This window comes from Topomyia yanbarensis, chromosome 3 (genome assembly GCF_030247195.1).
Source record: "Topomyia yanbarensis strain Yona2022 chromosome 3, ASM3024719v1, whole genome shotgun sequence".
Lineage (NCBI taxonomy): Eukaryota > Metazoa > Arthropoda > Insecta > Diptera > Culicidae > Topomyia > Topomyia yanbarensis.
This window is the reverse complement of record NC_080672.1, coordinates 316,490,900-316,511,059: the sequence shown is the minus strand read 5'-3', so window position 1 is coordinate 316,511,059 and position 20,160 is coordinate 316,490,900. Positions and strand designations below refer to the sequence as shown.

Here is a 20,160-nt window from a genome sequence, read left to right as displayed (position 1 = left end):
ATTGAAATCGGACCAATACTTTAATGAAAAGTCTTTCTCGGCAGCAGTTTCAACCTCAATGTAATCAATGATGTTACAAGGTTGCCAATGTTTTTTCTAGTCTTCAAAATCTAAATTTAAAATTTAAAACATGTAGCTTCAAGATAAAAAATTTGAAATCTATTCAATAGATACTTTGCAATTTATTTTCCAAAAAACAACTCAATTTAAAGCCTCGAGAGTAGATGAAATGCATTCGGTTTCCCTTTGGCAACATACCGAATTTTGTGACATGAAGACTCAACAAGCGGTAAATATCGTATCCATACCGAAAAATGAGTACCAATCCAAAATGAGTTTCATGCATTTAAGGGTTAAGTATTGGCACAGATATCAGCTAGAACAATTTTTTTTCAAAAACCTGCATAAACTTTCAAATTGATAAACGTTGGAAATCCGTGTTTCACTATTGCCATCTGCGCAACTGTTTGCTATACGTGTTTGACAGCTGCACTCTAACTGCATTGTATCGATCACTGCGCCATCTACAAACGTTTGCCAAACGTGTTTCAGACGTCTGATTTATTCGGAATCTCAGTAGCGGGTATTTACACACGATTCAAATCGAGCCTAAACGTCTGTTATCTGTGGTATTGGTGAAATCCAAACACATGGACCATTAGAATTACACATTTTGTTTGTTAAACAAAGTTTCTTCACTGCTGACGGTTTGGGCGTAAACAGTTTAATCTTCTTAAATACGATTTTGGAACCATAGTTGACAATTATATATATCACCGCGAACGACATCTTTGAGCTGTTTGCCGGCCAAATTCCAAAGCAATGTTACGATGATTGTCCGCTTCAGTCTTATGTAGTGCTTTCTGTGCAAAGTAACCCGTCACGATGGTATATAAGCTATATTTACTAACAGTCTAGATTACTAATAGATAAAATGGCCATGAACATTTCTTTCGCCGCTCGCACATGCTTAAAGTAGAAATTGCACACTATGAAACCATTTACCAAAATTTGTCGGTCATGTTAGCATATCTAAAAAATTGCATCGAACTGATTGGACGAATCTATATAATATAAGGAACAGTTATCGCACAGAGGTTACGCCAGTCTGCCGTTCAGTGAAATAGATCCCAAAGAATACGTATACTATTGATCAATAGAAATGAGAATATTTCAATTTGCTTTTTTTCTTGTTACTGTGGTAATTGCTCGATATCCTAATGTTGAAGCAGCAAAAATCTTGGGAGTTTTCCCTACTACTTCCGTATCACATTATATTGTAGGATCAACGTTAATGAAAGAGCTTGCGAAGAAGGGCCACGAGGTAAGTTGTGAAAAAACACATCGTATCAAATCATTACAATCAATTCGTTCACTAATTTACAGGTAACTGTTATCAGCCCATTCCCACAAAAGAAACCATTGGAAAATTATCGCGATATAACAACTACCCAAATATGGAAAGCAGTAGAGCGTTAGTTGAACTGAGCTCAATTTCGTAGTATCCAATCAGCAACATTTATTCCTTCTTTTCCCCAAAGCATTCACATCGAGTTTTCTTAACCACATCGGAAAGGGACCAATCGAAACGATTTTGAGAATATACTATTTCGGGCAGTTAATTACTAACAGCACCTTGAATGATCCTGCGGTGGAAAAATTCATCAATTCCAACGAGAATTTTGATTTAGTCATATTAGAGGCCTTTATGACGGACGCCATGCTTGGTAAGTAGAAAAATACATTACGTGTATTAGAATCAGTGGCGGCGCTAAGGGGGGGCGAAGGGGGCAACCGCCCCGAGCGGCAAAATCAGGGGGCGGCATTTCCTACTCAACAAATTTCTATTTCATTTTTTAGTAATTGTTCAAGTTTTCAAGTTTCATTAATCACGATAAAAATCAAGTGCGGATGAAAAGCTTGAATTTATATTATTTTCGCATCTGTTGACAATTAAAAAGTTAGGGGATCGGGACGACGGATGCGATCGAACAAAACTATATACTTATTGATCAGTCTCAAACGATTCAACGGAGATGAGTTTCCGAATGTCCTTGTAGTAGTGTGAGTATTAGACCCGCAACAATTTTGACTTTTTTCGAAACACTGTTAAATCAAACGGTAATTGGCTTTACATATAATTTGTAAAATATGAGCTTTTTTCGAAAACTCTAGTTCACTCACAAGAATTTTCAAGTTTGTATGTGAAAATATATGAAAAATGGGCAATCGAAACAATAAATTCAGTACAAAATGCCAGCATCATCTTGTGCATCCCAAAATCTGCAGATATATAACTTAAGGTGTAAGGATCAACATTACCGAAGACTGATACGATTTTGCAGTAAAAAGATATTCTCATGTAAAGTTATGTGTTGCCTCTCTTTCTCGCACACGTTTAGAATAGGAAATTTCGAAAAAATTGGTTGGTCTTTAAAGTTAAAAAACTTTTTAGGCGAACCTCCAATCAATATGCGATCTTTACCAAAGCTGTTCGTTATAAGATAAGCTACGCGACCGCAAGTTTTGAGGTATGCAGAGTTACTGTTAATTTTTTATTGGAATTTAAATTGTTATTTCCGAATTTCCATATATATTCCATATATAAACCTCTTGTGGGTGAACTAGAGCTATCATAAAATGCTTATATTTTGCATATGATTACCATTATCAATTACCGTTCGAATTAGCAGTGTTCCGAAAAAATTCAAAATTGTTGCCGGTCTAGCGAGTATGCAGACTAATTTACTGGAATTAAACCAGGCAGCTCTACCATACACAGGGTGTATCAAATCAACTGTTACAAAGTTATTGAACTTTTCTTGTAAACAACTTGTTTGTCTTTAAATGTCTCTACCTCAAAAAGTATATAAATAGAGTGTTTTCAATCTTTTAATTCCATTGGAAAAGTGCTTCCTTTCCTGTTACGTGTAACGGCTGCGTTGGTCCAGCATAGTCGATAAGACAACCGGTCTAAAAAGTGTTCTATCGAAGGTTAGTTTCGTGCGCTAGCGTATGTTATTTGACCGAATATTTTTTTTAGGAATGGGTGGATCCGAGAGTTTAAAAACTATAAGGCTGTTGAGAAGGGCGGAATCCCGGGTGAACTTCTAAAAGTCTAAAAAGTGACCGGCTGTGAGAAGCAATCCACTCCGTGATCGGGATGATCTGCGTGGTAGAAAGAATGCCTTCGGATTGGTTAAATGGCATCATATGTCCTATCTTCAAGAAGGACTACAAACTCGAACATAATGTCTTCCGAGACATAACGATCATCAATGCCGCCTACAAGGTAGTCTCTCATGTTCTTTTGAGGAGACTGTGTCTGTTGGCTGAATCCTTTGTCGATGAATATCAAAGCGGGTTTCGGGAAGCACGATCGACGACGGACCAACTGCGACAAATTCTGGATATATTAAGGGAATACAACTTGCGGACTTACCATCTGTTTGTGGATTTCAAGGCGGCACACGATTCAGCAAAACGAAATGAACGGTGGCAGAAAATCGATTAGCATTGTTTCCCGACAAAACTAATTAAGCTGATTCGGATGATGCTGGATGGGATAAAATGAAGCGATACGAAGATCTGATGTGCAAAGGAACGGAACCATCATCACGAGATCTCACATGCTTCTGGCTTTGCGATCAACATCGACATCATTGGCGTTGATCGCAGAGCAGTGTAAGAGGCATTGATGGGAAGCTGCATGAATCAAGCTGACTAGAAACTCTGACAAGGCAAAGTACATGGCAGCTGGCAGAGAACGTCACAGCCGTGTTGGGTTTGAGGTGGAAAACGATGGGGTACGGTAAACCAATTTATATATCTTAGAGCACTAGTGACATATGATAACGATGTCAGCCGCGAAGGACAAAAGGCATGTTGCTGCTGCGAATATGGTTTACGTAGTCAGCTAGAGTCCCATAGCCTGAGGATGCGCGCAAAACTTGCTCTATTCAATTCGCTAATACTCCTTGTTGCTCTGTACGGCCATGGATGTTGAAGGAAGCAGGGTATCGAGTGGCTCGGCTTGTTTGGGGAACTATACAACCATGCTGACATTGAAAGGCTGATAAAACACGGCAGACTACAGTGAGCTGAGCTTGTAGTGCAGAAAGACGAAAGAGATACCAATTAAAGTTATGACAACATAACAGAGAACCTGGAAGAAGTCGTCAATTGCGAGGCAAACCCCGCTCTCGCTGGCTGTGCACAATTGAGGAAGATGCGCATGCGGTGGGCGTCTATGGAACTGGCGGTCCAAGATCGAGTAACCTGGAAATCTAAAATACATTCAGATATGATTTGAATTATCCGGTCACTAGGTCACTAAGATAATGATGACGATTGATAGTTTGTTAAGGCAAATTTGATATTATGATAGCTGCATTTGGCCCGTACTTTCACCTAGGGACGTTTGACAAGCAATTACATACAAAGCTTAGGCACGAGCTGGAAGCTGGCGAACACGGTGAAGTATTCTCCATTCGGCGACCTTGTTATTAGTATTAAAAAAAACTACAAATACTATTAAGAAATTGTCAACTCTTGTACCATAATAAATAATTACAAAGTGCCGCAAAATAAATAAAAGAATGTACTTTTCAAGTGATCCAGAAAAGGTTACAGGTGTGGTCAAATACAATACAAACCAACGTTCGATTTAAATTAATAGACCCTTAAGAACTTGATTTAGAGCATAGAACTATTTCTCGGCTCTAAAAAATTAGTAGCGTGGTCATTTGTAATGTTCTTTTGTTAAAAGTATTACGCGCTATTTTTCATAACAATCGGTTAATAAATGGCAGTATTATTAATTTTTTCTCTAAATTAGAAACTTGCTCGCATGAACTTTTAAGGGGACGGTTTCACAATTTTTTTTTTCAAAAAATCGAATGGATGGTAACAAATTGAACTCTTTAGAAAATTCATTATAAAAGGGGCGGCAACTTTAATTTTTGGCCCCTAGCGGCAAATCATCTCGCGCCGCCACTGATTAGAATATATGGTGAGACTAGTTGTGTGCTACGCTACCGTATCGAAAAATATCTTGCTCACGATTTAGAAAACTAAATTTCGTCTTTTAGAAATACATTCCCATGCACTGTTCATGTGGCGGGTGGCGAAGAATTAAACAAATCATACCACCTTTGTTAAAAGTAACTATGTTTAGATCTTCATTTAGAGATTTGATTTCGACTTTGATTCTTTTAGCCACAAATACAGTGTGGTGAACGTAACACAAGCAAGTTATAATTTGACATCAAGCACGTAGCTACAAAAATGTTTTGGGAGGGGCCCACGCAGTTGTCAAAACATGCTGGAAATATAATGTTTCGATACACAGTGATTTTTTTTGCATTTTTATGCGACGTTTTATGATGATTTTTCAAGAAATGCTTTTTTATGTGGAACCATGTTTCGATATATGCTATTACAATCATTTGTAGCTATCTGTTTGGGTGTAACAGAATTGTTTCCTCGGGGCTATACAACAAGACCGTTATACTGGGAAGACAGTATTGTGAGCTGTGCCCTGGTTCTATTGTGTCCATACGAGTAGCAGACTGCATTTGTAGGTACATATCGTAGCGTGGTCTTCTGGCACCCTAGGCTGAGTTTCAATTTTGCGCCCCTTTGGCGTTTATTTTTTCAATTCCACCTTCCAAAAATAATTTGTGTACCTGGAGATAGCACACCTACTCCCTATTTAATTCATGTTTGATTGTCTTTCATGTTACGTAAATTCCAACTTAATTAGAGATCAAACGCAACTGATTTGGTCCATTGCACGCATCTGTGGTTAATGTTACGGGGGTTTGAGTACACGGAGTATTCCTGTATAAGGCAAAAAGCGATTCCCAGGGGTACTTAATTAGTCGCCACGGGATTCCTCCCAAAAATTTAATATCAAAAGTGGCGGAATTTGATAAGAAATCAAACGCAACTGGTTTGGTCTACTGCATGCAGTCGTGGTCAGCGTTACGGGGGTTTGAGTACCCGGAGTAATCCTTGTATTAATAATACTTTACAGTTGTAAAACTGCTACAATATCCGCCTTTGTTGGTTCTCATCTCAGTTTCTAGGTGTTAACAATCACGATAGGATAAAGATTTTGCTCGAGAATGCTATTTATGCTCAGTTAGGGGAGTGTGGCAATAGGGGGGTGTAGCGTGTTTGGGTATCTTCGTGGGGAACAAACAAAATTTGGAATAATTTCTTTTCCGATAATGACACTTTGGAAGAACTATACATTCATGCCGGATTGTTACTAGCTTGGCATAAGAGTAAAAACTGATTGAAACAGACACACGGCACCTCTATTTGTAACTTTTCGTGTTTGATTGAGCCACTTCAGTGCTTCGTATTGACGGCTCTGCCCGACATAGTTGCCTCGTTTTCCCTTTTTCGTAAACTGTTCAATTTAGCTATTTTCAATAGACCAACTATTTTTTTTCGAGAGTTGTCCTACCGGAGCTGTAGATCTAGGTTCTCGGAAGGGCTCACCGTCAGAACCACACTAAAACACTACTCAAGCCCAATTGCAGTGGGCCGTGATTCTAAATATGTGCGGGAGTAAGGACTTCGCGATCGCGTATATCATCGTGCAGGACTCGAGCGTTTGTACGTTAATGTGTTCGGTCGCGTGTCCGTATGTATGTCGCGTGTGCTAACGTGTACGTAACTTCGCGTGTATGAATTTTATTTTATAACCGTATGTCTTTCACCTACTCGCGTGTGTTCTTGGAAGATCGCGCGCGTACCTGAATCTAATAATTAATTTTCGGTGTATGTTTCAGATGTTAGAATAAAGTGAGATCTTCCATATCACAAGAGTTCCCGGTAATGTCACCATGAAACGTGTTGTCTAATAGAAATGAGCTTTATTTTTTGATTGGTCCAAGTGAATGTATGGAGCTAAGTTGCTAGGACGGAGGGTAATGATTTCCGGACGCGATCGATTCATGATTCATGTGACACAAACATTGAAGCGGTCAGGCCAACTGTGCAGCGTACAAAATGAAGATGATTCAAAACAATACGGCAATCAAATTATTCATTTAATGAAGAATTTGATCAACGAATCATTTTGAACCTCGGAAAAGGAAGAAACGTGGACAACCGTTTCAACTTGGTAGGGGTTTGATAAATCGTTGGGAGTGACTTGGCTAAGAGGGTTAATGTCACTCCTTTGGCCCAAAGTTCCTGGGATGGGGCAGAGGTTATTATACCTGTCCTGCCTATAGAGCCAGGCAATCAGTTGATTAGTAATATAAAAATGAAAAAAACCTCAAACAGCTTGGAGGCACCTGAACAAATCTGCTAAAAATATTTAAACGCGGCCGTGCGTTCAGCTGAAACAGTGTGTGAAAAAATCGCGAAGTATTCTTAATATTTTGACATCATGTCGAAAAAAAACAATTTAAAACACGTATAGAGACAAAAATCGTAAGCTGTACACAATGTAGGTTGAACTCTCGTTAACCCTCCGGAAGTCACGCTTATACCCTACTGAACGAGCAGCCGCTGATGCCCTAAGACGATTTCGCTAGATTTTCAGAGCAGCGTGCACTCAGTGCACTAGCGCGACTGCCGGAAGGTTAATAATAGCTTCCACTAATAGAAATCATCATGCTACTCCCTGTATGGATAAAAACGGAACAGGCTCACCGGGAAATCCGTGGTGTCTGCATATCCTCCGGTGGAACGCATATCATGCTATTTTGTCCATCAAAACAACAAAAGCCGCTTTCACACGCTTCTATCTTAATGTCCAGCAAGTCTTCGGTAAATCTTCCACTCTCAATAATAAGCTCCATCCCTCCCATGCTGACACTCCCCTACTTCTCCAGGCAGCTGCAGTTTAGTACCAGTACCTGTGCATTTCCTGGCTCCATGTTCCGGTTACAATCACTGACTTCGCGGCGTATTACAGCTTCATATTCCATACGTTATGTTTAATTTCATACTTCAAATTTCGAAATCAATTTAGTAGAAAACTGACGGCAGTGAAAAATTTTCACTTTCATCATCGATGCAGACCGCGTTTGAAACTTCGTAAGTGCTAAAACGTTCACCTTATTACCGGGGTGTTATCAAGTTTGCGCGATCGCGGGCGTAGGTATGCGTTGTTGATCGCGAAGGACTTAAGCGTTTGTATGTTAACGTGTTTGTCGCGAGTGCTCGCGAGGATGCTTGATTCCGCGTTTGTAAGTTTATAGGTGCTACAACGTTAACCTAACAACCGGGGAGTTTTAATGTTGGCAAAATCTCGGACGTAATTATATGTAATGATTGCAATTACATGGTCGCGTTTGTGACCAGGTTTTTGTTATCGCGAAGGCCACGAGCGTTTGTACGTTTGTGCCTATATGAGTATCATAAAGAAAAGAAGATTCAAAGAGATTGATTAGAAGTGTATAAATTGACCGATACTATCTTGGTATACATGAGTAATGGAAAAGCAAACTAATAGAAGTACAAAAGAAACAGACTAATGAAGTAGAATAGAAAACACATGTAACATGCAATAAAACTACATTAACTTGTTTGAATGCAGCAAATGTTGTTTATTTACCATTAACCTTCCGGCAGTCGCGTTAGTGCACTCAGTGCGCGCTGCTCTGAAAATCTAGCGAAATCGTCTTAGAGCACCAGCCACTGCTCGTTCAGTGGGCCATAAGCGCAACATCCGAAAGGTTAACGACAATTGCATTCTGTTAGAATATCATCATGGTATGCTGACCGGGGATGGTTGATTCACGTGCGTCGGTAAATTAATTGTACTTTAATTTATCCAATCCGACTTTCCCGAATGAATAGAATCGAATACACAAACTGAACACCGGAAGTATTAGCCACTTTTCTATCACATACGCCAGTTCTGCATCCATTCCCTGACCCCACTGCACAGTGGTCGGAAACGCCAAAAACGTGAACTTAATTCACTAGAGGCCAAACTATCGAATATATTCACAGGGTGTCTTCGAAGGAATTGTTCGTTCCCCACAATCTGACAACAATTGAAATTAGGCATGGCTTACTATGATCGAACTAAAAAAAATTTTAAACTGGCGAGGTAGAAAGTTGGTGTCTTCGACAAAGTTTTAGAAATGCTCATAGTGAAGAATTTTGTTGAAGAACTTAATCTTGTAGGACGAAACGTTCTCGATTTATAAGGCGATTTCTACGGTAACCCTCTTAAATCTAGTTTTTTTTAATATAACTTTTTTCATTGTGATTTCTCGTGCAAACAATATTCAATACAAATATTTAGGTATCAAAACTACATAATATTGTCGAAGACTGTATGTAAGAATACTCCCTCGTTTCAAAGTTATTTATGATTTTTTCATTTTTTAGACCAACTTCTACTACGTATAAGAAAGAAAGGTGCAAACCAAAATGCACGAGCAGACACTTTTTTCACTGTCTAAACTTTGCACAATAAAGCTAAGAAGGTTTGGTGCGTGGCACTGTAGAACCCTATGAATATGAATATGTTTTTTGACCTTTTCCATACAAAAACAGCAACAAAAAATTTTTTGCCCCTATTTTTGAAATTTTTGGTTTGATATTCAATTACAAGTAGTATTTTCACTTATACCTGAATATTTCAGATTTTCTAAACGTGGGAGCAAAAATGTTTTTAATATCATTAGAGATCCCTAACTAATATATACTCAAATAGACATCTCATAATGAATTTAACGCTTACAAAAGAGTGTCATACCATTAATTACTAAACTTTACGGAACAAATTTTTTTTGTTGATTTTTGAATGAAAAATATAAAAAATATGATAAAGTAAGATTACCCTATTCATAGGGTTCTACAGTGCCACGCAGCAAACCTTCTTAGCTTTATCGTGCATTGTTTAGACAGTGAAAAAAGTGCCTGTTCGTGCATTTTGGTTTGCACCTTTCTTTCTTACACGTAGTTGAAGTTGGCGTAAAAAATGTAAAAATCTTCAATAACTTTGAAACGAATGAGTAATTTTACATACATGCTTCGACAATATTACGTAGTTTTGATACCTACATATTTGTCTTGAATGTAGTTTGCACGAGAAGTCACAATGAAAAAAGTTATATTAAAAAACTTGATTTAAGGGGATTGCCGTAGAAAACGCCTTATAAATCGATAACCTTTAGTCCTACAAGCTCAAGTTCTCACCCTGGATTCTCCCCTGACTGCTTCTTAAAATTAATTAGTATCCTCTATTTGAACTATTCTCTGTTTCTCTCATACCTACACATAATTCATACATACATACATTCATAAATGCTACAGAATTAGGCAAAAAGTGCCAGAGCGCGAGAGATAATGTTCCAGTTCTATTCAAAAACAAGAAATAACCAAATAATCAGTCAACAAGAATTGATCGCCTGCGCTGGACTCAGTTAGTGCTGAAAACTCGAAGAAACATCTCGTGCATCGTTCTCCCGCGGTACCGAAATTTAAAACGTGATTTTACGACCGGTTAAAAAAAATTCAAGGTCAACTATGCGGGTTGCGTGTCTTTTTATATTGGTTTCATTTCTAACGGCATTCAATGATCGTGCTGCAGAGGGTGCCAGAATTCTAGGATCTAAATCGCACTATATAGTAGGATCAGCATTGATGAAAGCCCTAGCAAAAAGGGGCCATGAGGTTAGAAATTGCGTATCTCATGCAGGAAATAACAACTGTTAAACATATCCAATTTACAGGTGACCGTTATAAGTCCGTTTCCCATGAAGAAGCCACTTCCGAACTATCGTGATATCACTACTGATATCTGGGATGCTACGGAACGTAAGAGCATACATAGCCCAAAAGATGAAACATTTTCTGTACTTCGAAGATCATGTTTCGTTCGGGCTAATCGAATTGAAATTTAAAGAACTAATCGGCGGTACTCCGTCATCGTTCTTCTTCCTTTGATTATTATTGTTCAGAACAGCAATCACGTCTAACATGTTGAGTTTTGCCGAGAAGGGAATCTTCGAAAGCATTAAGGAAACGTATAGATATGGACACACGGTCACCAACGAGACGCTGAAACAGCCAGCGGTAGTAAAGCTTCTCACTTCGAACGAAAAGTTCGATCTGATAGTTATGGAAGCGTTTATGAATGATGCAATGTTAGGTAAGCTGTTAGTGATATGAGCAGTTTGATATTAAATGTTTTTAAATAAGAACTACAACATTAATTGTAATCAATATTCCTTATGATTCAAACAACAAACAATATTTTATAACATACAGAAGTATTTTAAAACTTAAATAAATATTATATTTTCTTATTCCACTGTAACTCACTTGATACTATTTTGTAGGTTTTGCCCACCATTTCAACGCACCATGCATCGGCATGTCAACTTTTGGAGCATCTAAATGGACAACTGATTTGGTAGGAACTCCCGCTCCTCCATCCTACGTTCCAAACCCATTCCTAGCATTCACTGATCATATGAGCTTCAAGGAACGGCTGATCAACACTGTTATGGGTGTAACGGAAGCGCTGGTCGTCAGATTCATAGATCAACCGGTCCAAAGCGAGATCTATCAAAAAGCATTCCCAGACCCAAAACCACCACTGAGCGAGTTGAAGAAAACTGCCGTTTCTGCAGTGTTACTAAATAATCACTTCTCAACCAGCTATCCAAGACCATATGTAACCGGAATGATTGAAGTTGGTGGGATGCACATCAACAGGAATCCAAAATCTTTACCAGCTGATATTCAGAGTTTTATGGACAACGCTACAGATGGCGTAATCTACTTCTCAATGGGATCAAATATCAAGAGTAAAGATCTACCGCCAGCCAAACGCGACGCCTTCCTGAATGTGTTTTCAAAGTTGAAACAAAAGGTGTTATGGAAGTGGGAGGACGAAAATCTACCGTCGAAACCAGACAATGTTCGCATTCAAAGTTGGTGGCCTCAGGATGACATCCTGGCCCATCCGAACATGCGTGTCTTTATAACACACGGAGGTCTCCTGAGTACGACCGAAGCACTTTACCATGGAGTGCCAGTCATTGGAATTCCAGTGTTTGGTGATCAATATCTGAACATGGCCAAAGCTGAACGCGGTGGATATGGACTATCGGTGCCCTATTTGGAAATTTCGGAGGAACATCTCTTCACAGCCATCAATGCGATGCTTGGCGACATAAAGTACAAACAAAATGCACAGGTGATCTCGCAACGATATCGGGACCAGCCACAAGCTCCATTGGATTTAGCCGTTTTCTGGGTCGAATACGTCATTCGTCACAATGGGGCGAAGCATATTCGAACCGCTTCGATGGATCTTAGTTTCGTGCAGTACCACAACTTGGATGTACTAGCGATACTGTTGGGCGTGCCTCTTCTGGTCTTTCATCTGTCTGCTCGGTTTCTGTGTAGAAAAAAATCAATCAAACCAAGTCGCAATGATGATCGGAAAAAACGTAACTAAGCTACGCCACAGCAAGGTTCTAGTGTTAATTTTGAAATGGTGTATTGATCATGCAACGTACGTATTGCTCAAATAAAATTTTGACTACTAGTATTTAGGCTCAGGTATCCAGATATTTATATTTTTTATAAGAAAGAATCTTTCCTATATACCAGAAGCATGCAATACCAAATATCTGTTCCTGGAAGCAGAATATTATGGCTTAGAGCTATCCAATATTTTTCGGAGATTTACGATTACGGGACTTTTCGCTCCCGACATATTTAAATTATTATCCTGCCGTTGGAATTATAAGAAAATTTGAGAAGTATAGTTAACGCTTGAAAAATTTTCCTCAAAAATCGCAAATGAACAGATTCGGAATAGAATCGTGAGTAGCCTGTGCCATCGGAAGTTATCGTTTACACCAGCAACAGCAAGAATTCGCCAAATCCAAGAAAATAAAACCTGTTAAACCGTAAGCAAATGCGTGTGTCTTTTGATTACGCTAAACGATAATATTTTATTTAGACACCCGTTTTCGCACCGGTCGTTGGTAAATAGGTTGCCAAAATAATAATCTGTTTTTACACCGGTAGTTGTTATTATAGTTACGTTACACTTTCTTGCAATCTTGCAATAAAATAATCGTTTTTTCAATGATATGGACTTTATTCAGTGAAAAAATATTGCTAGAAAGAAAATACATTTATTTATTGAATTTAATAAAACCATTTCAGTAACAAACATCGTTCTCTTTTCTAAAAATATTTTATTGCAATGATTGTAAAATTATTCAAACTGGAAATGTTTATTGAGATTAAAAGTTAATTATTGTTTCAATGAAAAAAATGCTCATACCATCAATTTTGCCGTTTGGAGCAATAAACATTGTATTATTGAATTGAATAAGACATTTTTTTGTTCAAATATGCTAAAATTCTCTATGTAATAAAAATTCTAAGAAATGTTATGGGTTCGGAACGGACAATGAATTCTAATAACTAATGTTTACCCAGAAGTTATTGTCTGAAACACATACTACGGCCGCTCTGAATCAGGAGTGTAATGAAAAGGATCTCATGCTAGATATTACAAACAAACTTGCGGAGAAGGAACCTTTACGACCATTCAACGATTGTTTTGCGGAAACAGTTTATACGAACGATCAGTTTCGAATACGCTTTTGTTTTTATGTATTTCGAAGCCTTTGAAGAGGAGCTAATACTATATTGAAAAGCCAGAGAAAGTTGGGTTTTACCAAATTATACGGAAGCCATCTGACGTACGTCCTTCAGACGCTGCAGTCAAATATATTCGGATGGGAGAAAAATTGCGCGTTAATGTATGTGAGAATACTGCCATACCCCAGGTAATAGACGTTTACACTGATTTTGACATAAATTTTGTAGCCCAAATGTCCATCAGCTGTGGTCATATTGTAGACAGCATAGCCGGGTAAACATATCTGGGTTTTAAGTAAATTCAAAGGCAATTTTGAATCGCAGAATAGTGGGCTTATTCATGAATACTTGGTACGCTGGACTGTAACCATTCGAAATGAAAACATTACTGTACAACTTGGGCAGAACAGTATACAGTAAAACAAAAATAATTAAGTGATAGTATTTTATGTGTGGCTTCAATAATAGTATTAACTTGCGTAAAATACGTTGTTTTCCTAGGTTGATACACGGAGCACGTTGTTATAGTAATCATATCTCATCTAACTAACCTAAAACTAGAATCAGGAATCAGTAGCGACTGGTTCAAATAGCACGTTCCCCTTGTTGATCGGAGATTTGTGCTTAAAAGACAATTATCAAAATTCACGTTGAGAGGAAGTTCCAAATCAATATTCACCAAACACATCTAGTGCTCGTGACCAAAAGGAGTATCGTCAACTCTTTCGTGACTGCTGTGAATTGCGCTGAACCAACAATAGTTTGTTTTGTTTACTTTGCACGATAGGTAGCCATCTGACTGTTCGATAGGTAGATTTGGGTTCACTCTGTGCGAGCCTTTATAACATAAACAAGGCCTTTGACAACAAGTAGCCGCTAGCTGGCGCTACTATCGGCCAATAGGCTTCCAGTAATCGATATATGAACTTTGCGTGCACCTATGGATAAAGTAAAGTTCAATCGGAAATTCTGGTTGGTTCTAATTCGTATTCATAATTCGTATTCCGGCAGATTTCTCGAAAAAGCTTAACTGTGCAGTATTCCGGCGCCAATAACACAACTAATTCTAATTACAATCGGTTGTATCGCTGGAGCTGAAATACTAACTACATCTATTTCAAGAAATAAACATTAAGTGCGTACCGTGGAGCAAATTGGTACACACGAATTTGTGGCAAGTTAATACAGATATATATTAACTGAATTCAACATTTTGTCGTCGATACGGTAATTCCAAAGATGGAATCAAATAATGAGTTATTGCTCAAAAATTATAAATTTGATTCCAATTTATCAGTATGGCAAATGACATAACACGGAATCTTGCTTTCAAACAACGGTCCTGCGGGGTAGTGCCAAATTTCGCTGCTTACCAAATTGGTCATCAAATCCACATCCATGCATCCACAGTTTGCATAAAATTGTCGGAGTAAGTCAAAAACTATTGCAACGAATTAACAAAAGTGGCTATCCTAGAATTATAGGACATTTCCACATTGTTCGACGCGGAATACTTCTAGCACAGAGAACAGACGTCCATCTTAAGCATTCAACTTGTGTAAAATCTCTAACGGTTTCGAAGGTAGTTTGGATATTTAAACCAGGTGCGCTACTGTCGTCATGTTTTTTTTGTGGTTGAGTGCGACAGAATTGACAGTGGTTATTCCTCTACCCAGTCAAACTAGTCCGGAACCGATTCGGACTTCCAGCATGAATTCCAGCTTAAATGCAACCGATAGAGTCGGAATCGGTTGTTTTCTTTGAGCTAGATTCCATGCTGAATCCATCCAGGATTTCGAACCGGTTCTGGAATCGATTTGACGGATAGTTGGGATAGGTTGGAGTGGCGGCGCTAGTGTTTTTCGTAAATTAATTCAAATGTTTAAACACGTTTTTAAAATATTTTTGTTCGATCATGGATGTCTGTTCTCTGTGCTTCTAGTAAATTTATAATAAACGTCTTGAAACAAGCAATTTCATTGTCCAACAATAAATTATAAAGTTAATTAACATTTCGTGTTACTGTTTCTAAGAACAATATTAGAAATGTTAAAATGTATTAAAAATATCATTTTTATAAGTTAAGTACAATCACCCAACCCCGTCTACTCCCGCCCTCCCCTTATTTACAGACTAAGTGAATTGAATTCCAAGTGCATTCACGTTCATGCATTTCACTATACTGCCTATGATCGCAAGTCAGTCCCATGAAGATAGGAAATCCCATAGAAAACGGGGCAAATAAGCGATCTTGGGTAGTATACAGTCGTGATTCGCTGGTTGGGCCACAGCGTTGTCCAACTAACGAATTTGATTCGCTAGTTGGACCGACTGACAAATGTCAAAAACTCTCCACAGAAGATATTGGCAGTGTAAATGCATCTGTTCTTATCTCTAAATATTGTCAGATTGATTGTCAAAGTAAATTTGGCACGAGATTTTGACGTTCAGATGCTTTTTAGTTGGACAATGGTCCAACTAGCGGAGGTCCAACTAAAAAGCGGTCCAGTTAAAAAGTGTCCAACCAGCGAATCACGACTGTACACCACAACACAATATTATCCCTCGAAAATATGATGAACCACCGGATGAAATGAGATGGTGATGATGTAACAGGTGTGATCTGTGTCCTGCCATGCGTACCTATTAGCAATTAAATCCAGCGTTTTTGAACTAAGCGCTGCAGAGTGTGTGATAAACCATTATCGTTGTGATCTTCTTTTTACTACTGGTCCTGAATTAAAAACTTGGCGCGAGAAAAATACACGCATTTTCTTTCTTCTCGAATCTTAGTTTCCACAGTCCCCACAATCATCACCATTTGTTCGTAGCGATTTTCGATTTTCATTGGACACTATCATTAGCTTTCGTATTGGCCTCCACATATAAAATTTTTCGGGCTTTTACAAGTTTCAAAGCCAATGAAATTCCGCTTCTTGCTAGCATCCCATCAATCGGATCCTGGGACACATCATGCCCAGCTTGACATAATGCTACATCTTCCAGTTCAATCCAAGCTGCTTAGATGCACTAATTTTTACTTCCACGCAGAAAACATACAGCATAATCAAAACTGTGGGTAATTGAATACAAACAAATACTGTTCATTGTATCAAACGACAAAATAATTGGTGTGAATCGAGGTTTGAAAGTATATTTTCATTAAAGTTACAATAAACTTTTAATTTCAATAATTGTTTTAATTTCTGTAAACTTTAAAAAAATGTTATTGAATTCAATCAAATAATTTATTGTCTCACAACCGATAGTTTTATTTATTGAGCTCAATCCATAATTTTATTTAAAATAAAAATCTTTCACGAGTCGAATCAAAATTCACGCAGAACACTTCTGCATAACATTTATCGCGAGATCCTATTTTTTATATTTTCCTTTGTTTTGCCTCCTTTCTGCGAATAGCAACGTTGGCGTCAGTTGGAAGAAGTTACCAAATATAGACACTCGCTGTAAACCGAAACGATAAGTTTCCATTTCCCAACCTGTTTACCAACCGCCGGTGCGGTGTCGTGTTATGATGACGGTTAGTAAATAGCTTATACCCACGCCCGGTGCTGATAGTCTAAGGAGACTGCTGGTACATCTTGCGTTGGTTTGCTAAATCAAACCAAAAATTCCGATTTCATTAGTTCTCATCAGCTTGAAAAAAACTCCTTGTCTTGTGGGACATCACACACAACTAGGAGTTTGCCCAGAAACACAAATTGTGTTTTCGTTTTTAGAGCTAGCGTCAATCCGGCGCTAGCTTAGTCCTGTCACTAAGTTAGTGTCGGATTCTGATGAGACGAAATAGAAACACAGATTCCATAATTAATGAGAATATGAACACCCCTGAAGATTGTAGTCGCTGATATGAAGTTTGCCCTCGTACATCTACTCATCGAAATACTACATTTTCGTGCCAACGAAATTAGTTTGCTGTAGAATCTTTATTGATAAAAGAAAAAATATCGAAAGTTTTTTTGTAGGTTTGAGCGAATTCGATACATTTCTTACATAAGAAATATAAAATATTGAGCTTAGCAATATGCACACTGACGCATATGGCTACTACGATTCAACCCCAAAGGATACTCACGTTTTTCGATCCGATCAAAAGTGTTTCAGAACAGGGGATAAACCTCTACCTTTGTCGGTACATGTTCAAATATATCATTTTGTTCGCAAATCGCTCTATGCAAACCGCCGAGTTTAGTATATAGAAAAAAATGATACGCCATCAAGAAACTGCTTCGAGATACAATTTTCAATTATTTTTCCAGTATATTTTTTATTTTAACAATCTCGCCCTTTCCCTTTTTCTGTCTTATAGTTGATAAGCGTGCCCATATTCTTATGGCGAAACATCCTGCGATATTTGTTTTCTTTAAGTATATATGATTCGTCTTATAAGAGTTTGTGATACAGGAAAATTCAGTAGAATTTCTGGAGTGTTCTATATCTAGCTTCTCATACAATCAAACATGACTTTTTACTAGGGGAGAATGGACCCTCTGGACCCTCTCTTTGAATTTAACGTATACTTCAGAACAAATCAAAGCAAATTTAGGATTTTTTTTGAGAAATCATTAGCAGTCAAAATATCTCAAACAAGACACTTAATTTAGGCGAAAATAAATGTATTTTAATGGTAGATTTATTTTTCGGTAGTATTTGTGATTTCAAATTCAAATCCAGATGGATCCTGTGAAAAAATTAACAAAACAGATTACCGTTTAAAGTATTTAGTCCGTTTGGTTTCAAAAATTTGCTGCGGACGTATTTCTTACTGTGTTAGAAATACTTTTTTGGAATGAAAATCCCAGTTTTGGCGTAGTTTGAACTGTGAGCAATCCACCAATAAGTCAGATTCCAAAATTATTTGTACTACCTGTCGAGAAAATTGCTGAATATAAAAACTCTCCAAAACGTAATGGTGCTGATTAAAGAGACTAGAATAACAAAGAGACGCCATGTTCCGTTTGGAATTCCAATTTTACTGACAATGTCATTCCAAATGAACAAGAGAGTTGTCAATCGTAAATGTGTAGCGTTATGTGGCATTGTTTTTAAGGAAGTATTGTTATGCAATTCATTAAAATTACTAAAGATTTTAACGATAAAAATTATATCCACAAACCAAATTTGTTACAATACCGTCGTGTTTAGAAACGCTAAAGAGAAAAGGGCTTGGTTTGATGGGAGCACGAAATTCAGCATGAGGGTAACGAATACCAAATTATGCAAATAATAAATTTTGGCCTAATATGGTTTTGCTGCTGCAAAATACGATTCCTGCGGATATAACTATTTTTAAGCTGGTCGAGGAACTCAGCAGACCAGAAGTCGCATCGGATTTTTATATTGGTTAGAAGAAACAAACGGAATAACAACAAACAAGTTTGGTGAGGCTTGCACATTTGCAGTGTTGCCTGTGACCTGTAGCCTGGTTGCTAGTTGAATTGTTTTCACTGAATTAAGATGGCGTCTCTTTGTTATTTTAGTCTCTTTAGTGCAGATATATCGTTTTTCATCTCAATGTTTTCCTGTGATTTTTTTCAAATGATTTGGGAAGTCGTTAGAATAAAATAGAAATTTTTGTTGAAGATGTCAACATTTGTTACTTTGAAACTTAGAATTAGTTAAAAATCCCACCATTTTGAACGCCGATAACTAAAAGTTGTGGAAATATGTGGCAGACATTTCGACTCTATGTGAAAGATAGTGAAGAATATTTCAAGAGAAAATTCTAGTTTCAACAGGCTTGTATGGGTTACTACTTTCCGGCAAGGTAAGTTTTGTATTTTGTGGAAAAGATTTTGACTATATATGCAAGAGTAAGAACCACAACAAAAATTATTAGATGCCATTTTCATGAAGCGATTATGTTGATTGTGAGGTGCCATTTATTATTTCTACAACTTTGTTTGTGATATCATGACTCTATCTAACCCAACACTGTACAGCAGGCCAGATCGGTTCAATATTTGCGACATTTGAAAGTATGACAAGAAAAACACTACAAAATAACTGCAGTGTTTTCCAAGATGCTTTTCAATACTGGTTGTGTAAGAGCTAGAATAGAATAGAAATGATATCATGACGCTATCTCAAAATCACAAAGAATTTTTTTTCAGTCTCACTTTTATGTGGATTAATCGCAATTCAAACAAAACCAAAAGAAGAAGATTTCCATTTCAAAAACCTGCTAAGTATTCCTAACCAATTATCAATATTTTTATGGAATGGAAATCACTACAATGAACTCCTAAAGCAGAATTTAAAGAAGGCATTTTATTTACTAATTTATGTACTGAAAACATCACACGCTCCAAACAATGTATAGGAACTTTAGGGAATATATATATACAAATGCTACCATAAACTAAACTTACATATAAACGAAAGAGTATAGTAACACATACCCGATGAAAATCAGCTGTGGATCTTATGTTTCCAGTGTCCCCTACCGTCCATATACCTATTGAGTTGAGTTGAGATATTATTACTGATAGGCGTAGAATAAACGATACCGGTATTAAAAGTTTC

At 37.6% G+C, this 20,160-nt stretch overlaps 1 protein-coding gene across 2 annotated transcripts; it reads left to right on the top strand.

The window, feature by feature from the left end:
* The first annotated feature begins 1,043 nt into the window (after positions 1–1,043).
* Positions 1,044–12,558, top strand: LOC131690785 (UDP-glycosyltransferase UGT5-like). 2 transcript variants are annotated; one of them, XM_058976793.1, is made up of 4 exons: positions 1,044–1,324; positions 1,387–1,474; positions 1,542–1,727; positions 11,325–12,558. In XM_058976793.1, the coding sequence occupies exons 1-4, from the start codon at positions 1,163–1,165 to the stop codon at positions 12,449–12,451; spliced, it is 1,563 nt and encodes a 520-aa protein (XP_058832776.1). In that variant the 5' UTR covers positions 1,044–1,162; the 3' UTR covers positions 12,452–12,558. The 2 variants fall into 2 exon arrangements, with proteins under 2 accessions (XP_058832776.1, XP_058832777.1); XM_058976794.1 differs by lacking the exons at positions 1,044–1,324; positions 1,387–1,474; positions 1,542–1,727 and adding exons at positions 10,379–10,656; positions 10,716–10,800; positions 10,949–11,134.
* Positions 12,559–20,160: the final 7,602 nt, after the last annotated feature.

Excerpts from the sequence above, each read along its gene's own strand:
- LOC131690785 (XM_058976793.1), top strand. The coding sequence starts at position 1,163 with ATGAGAATATTTCAATTTGCTTTTTTTCTTGTTACTGTGGTAATTGCT. Across the intron at positions 1,325-1,386 it reads TTGCGAAGAAGGGCCACGAG|GTAACTGTTATCAGCCCATT; the intron begins GTAAGTTGTGAA and ends ACTAATTTACAG. Across the intron at positions 1,728-11,324 it reads TATGACGGACGCCATGCTTG|GTTTTGCCCACCATTTCAAC; the intron begins GTAAGTAGAAAA and ends ACTATTTTGTAG.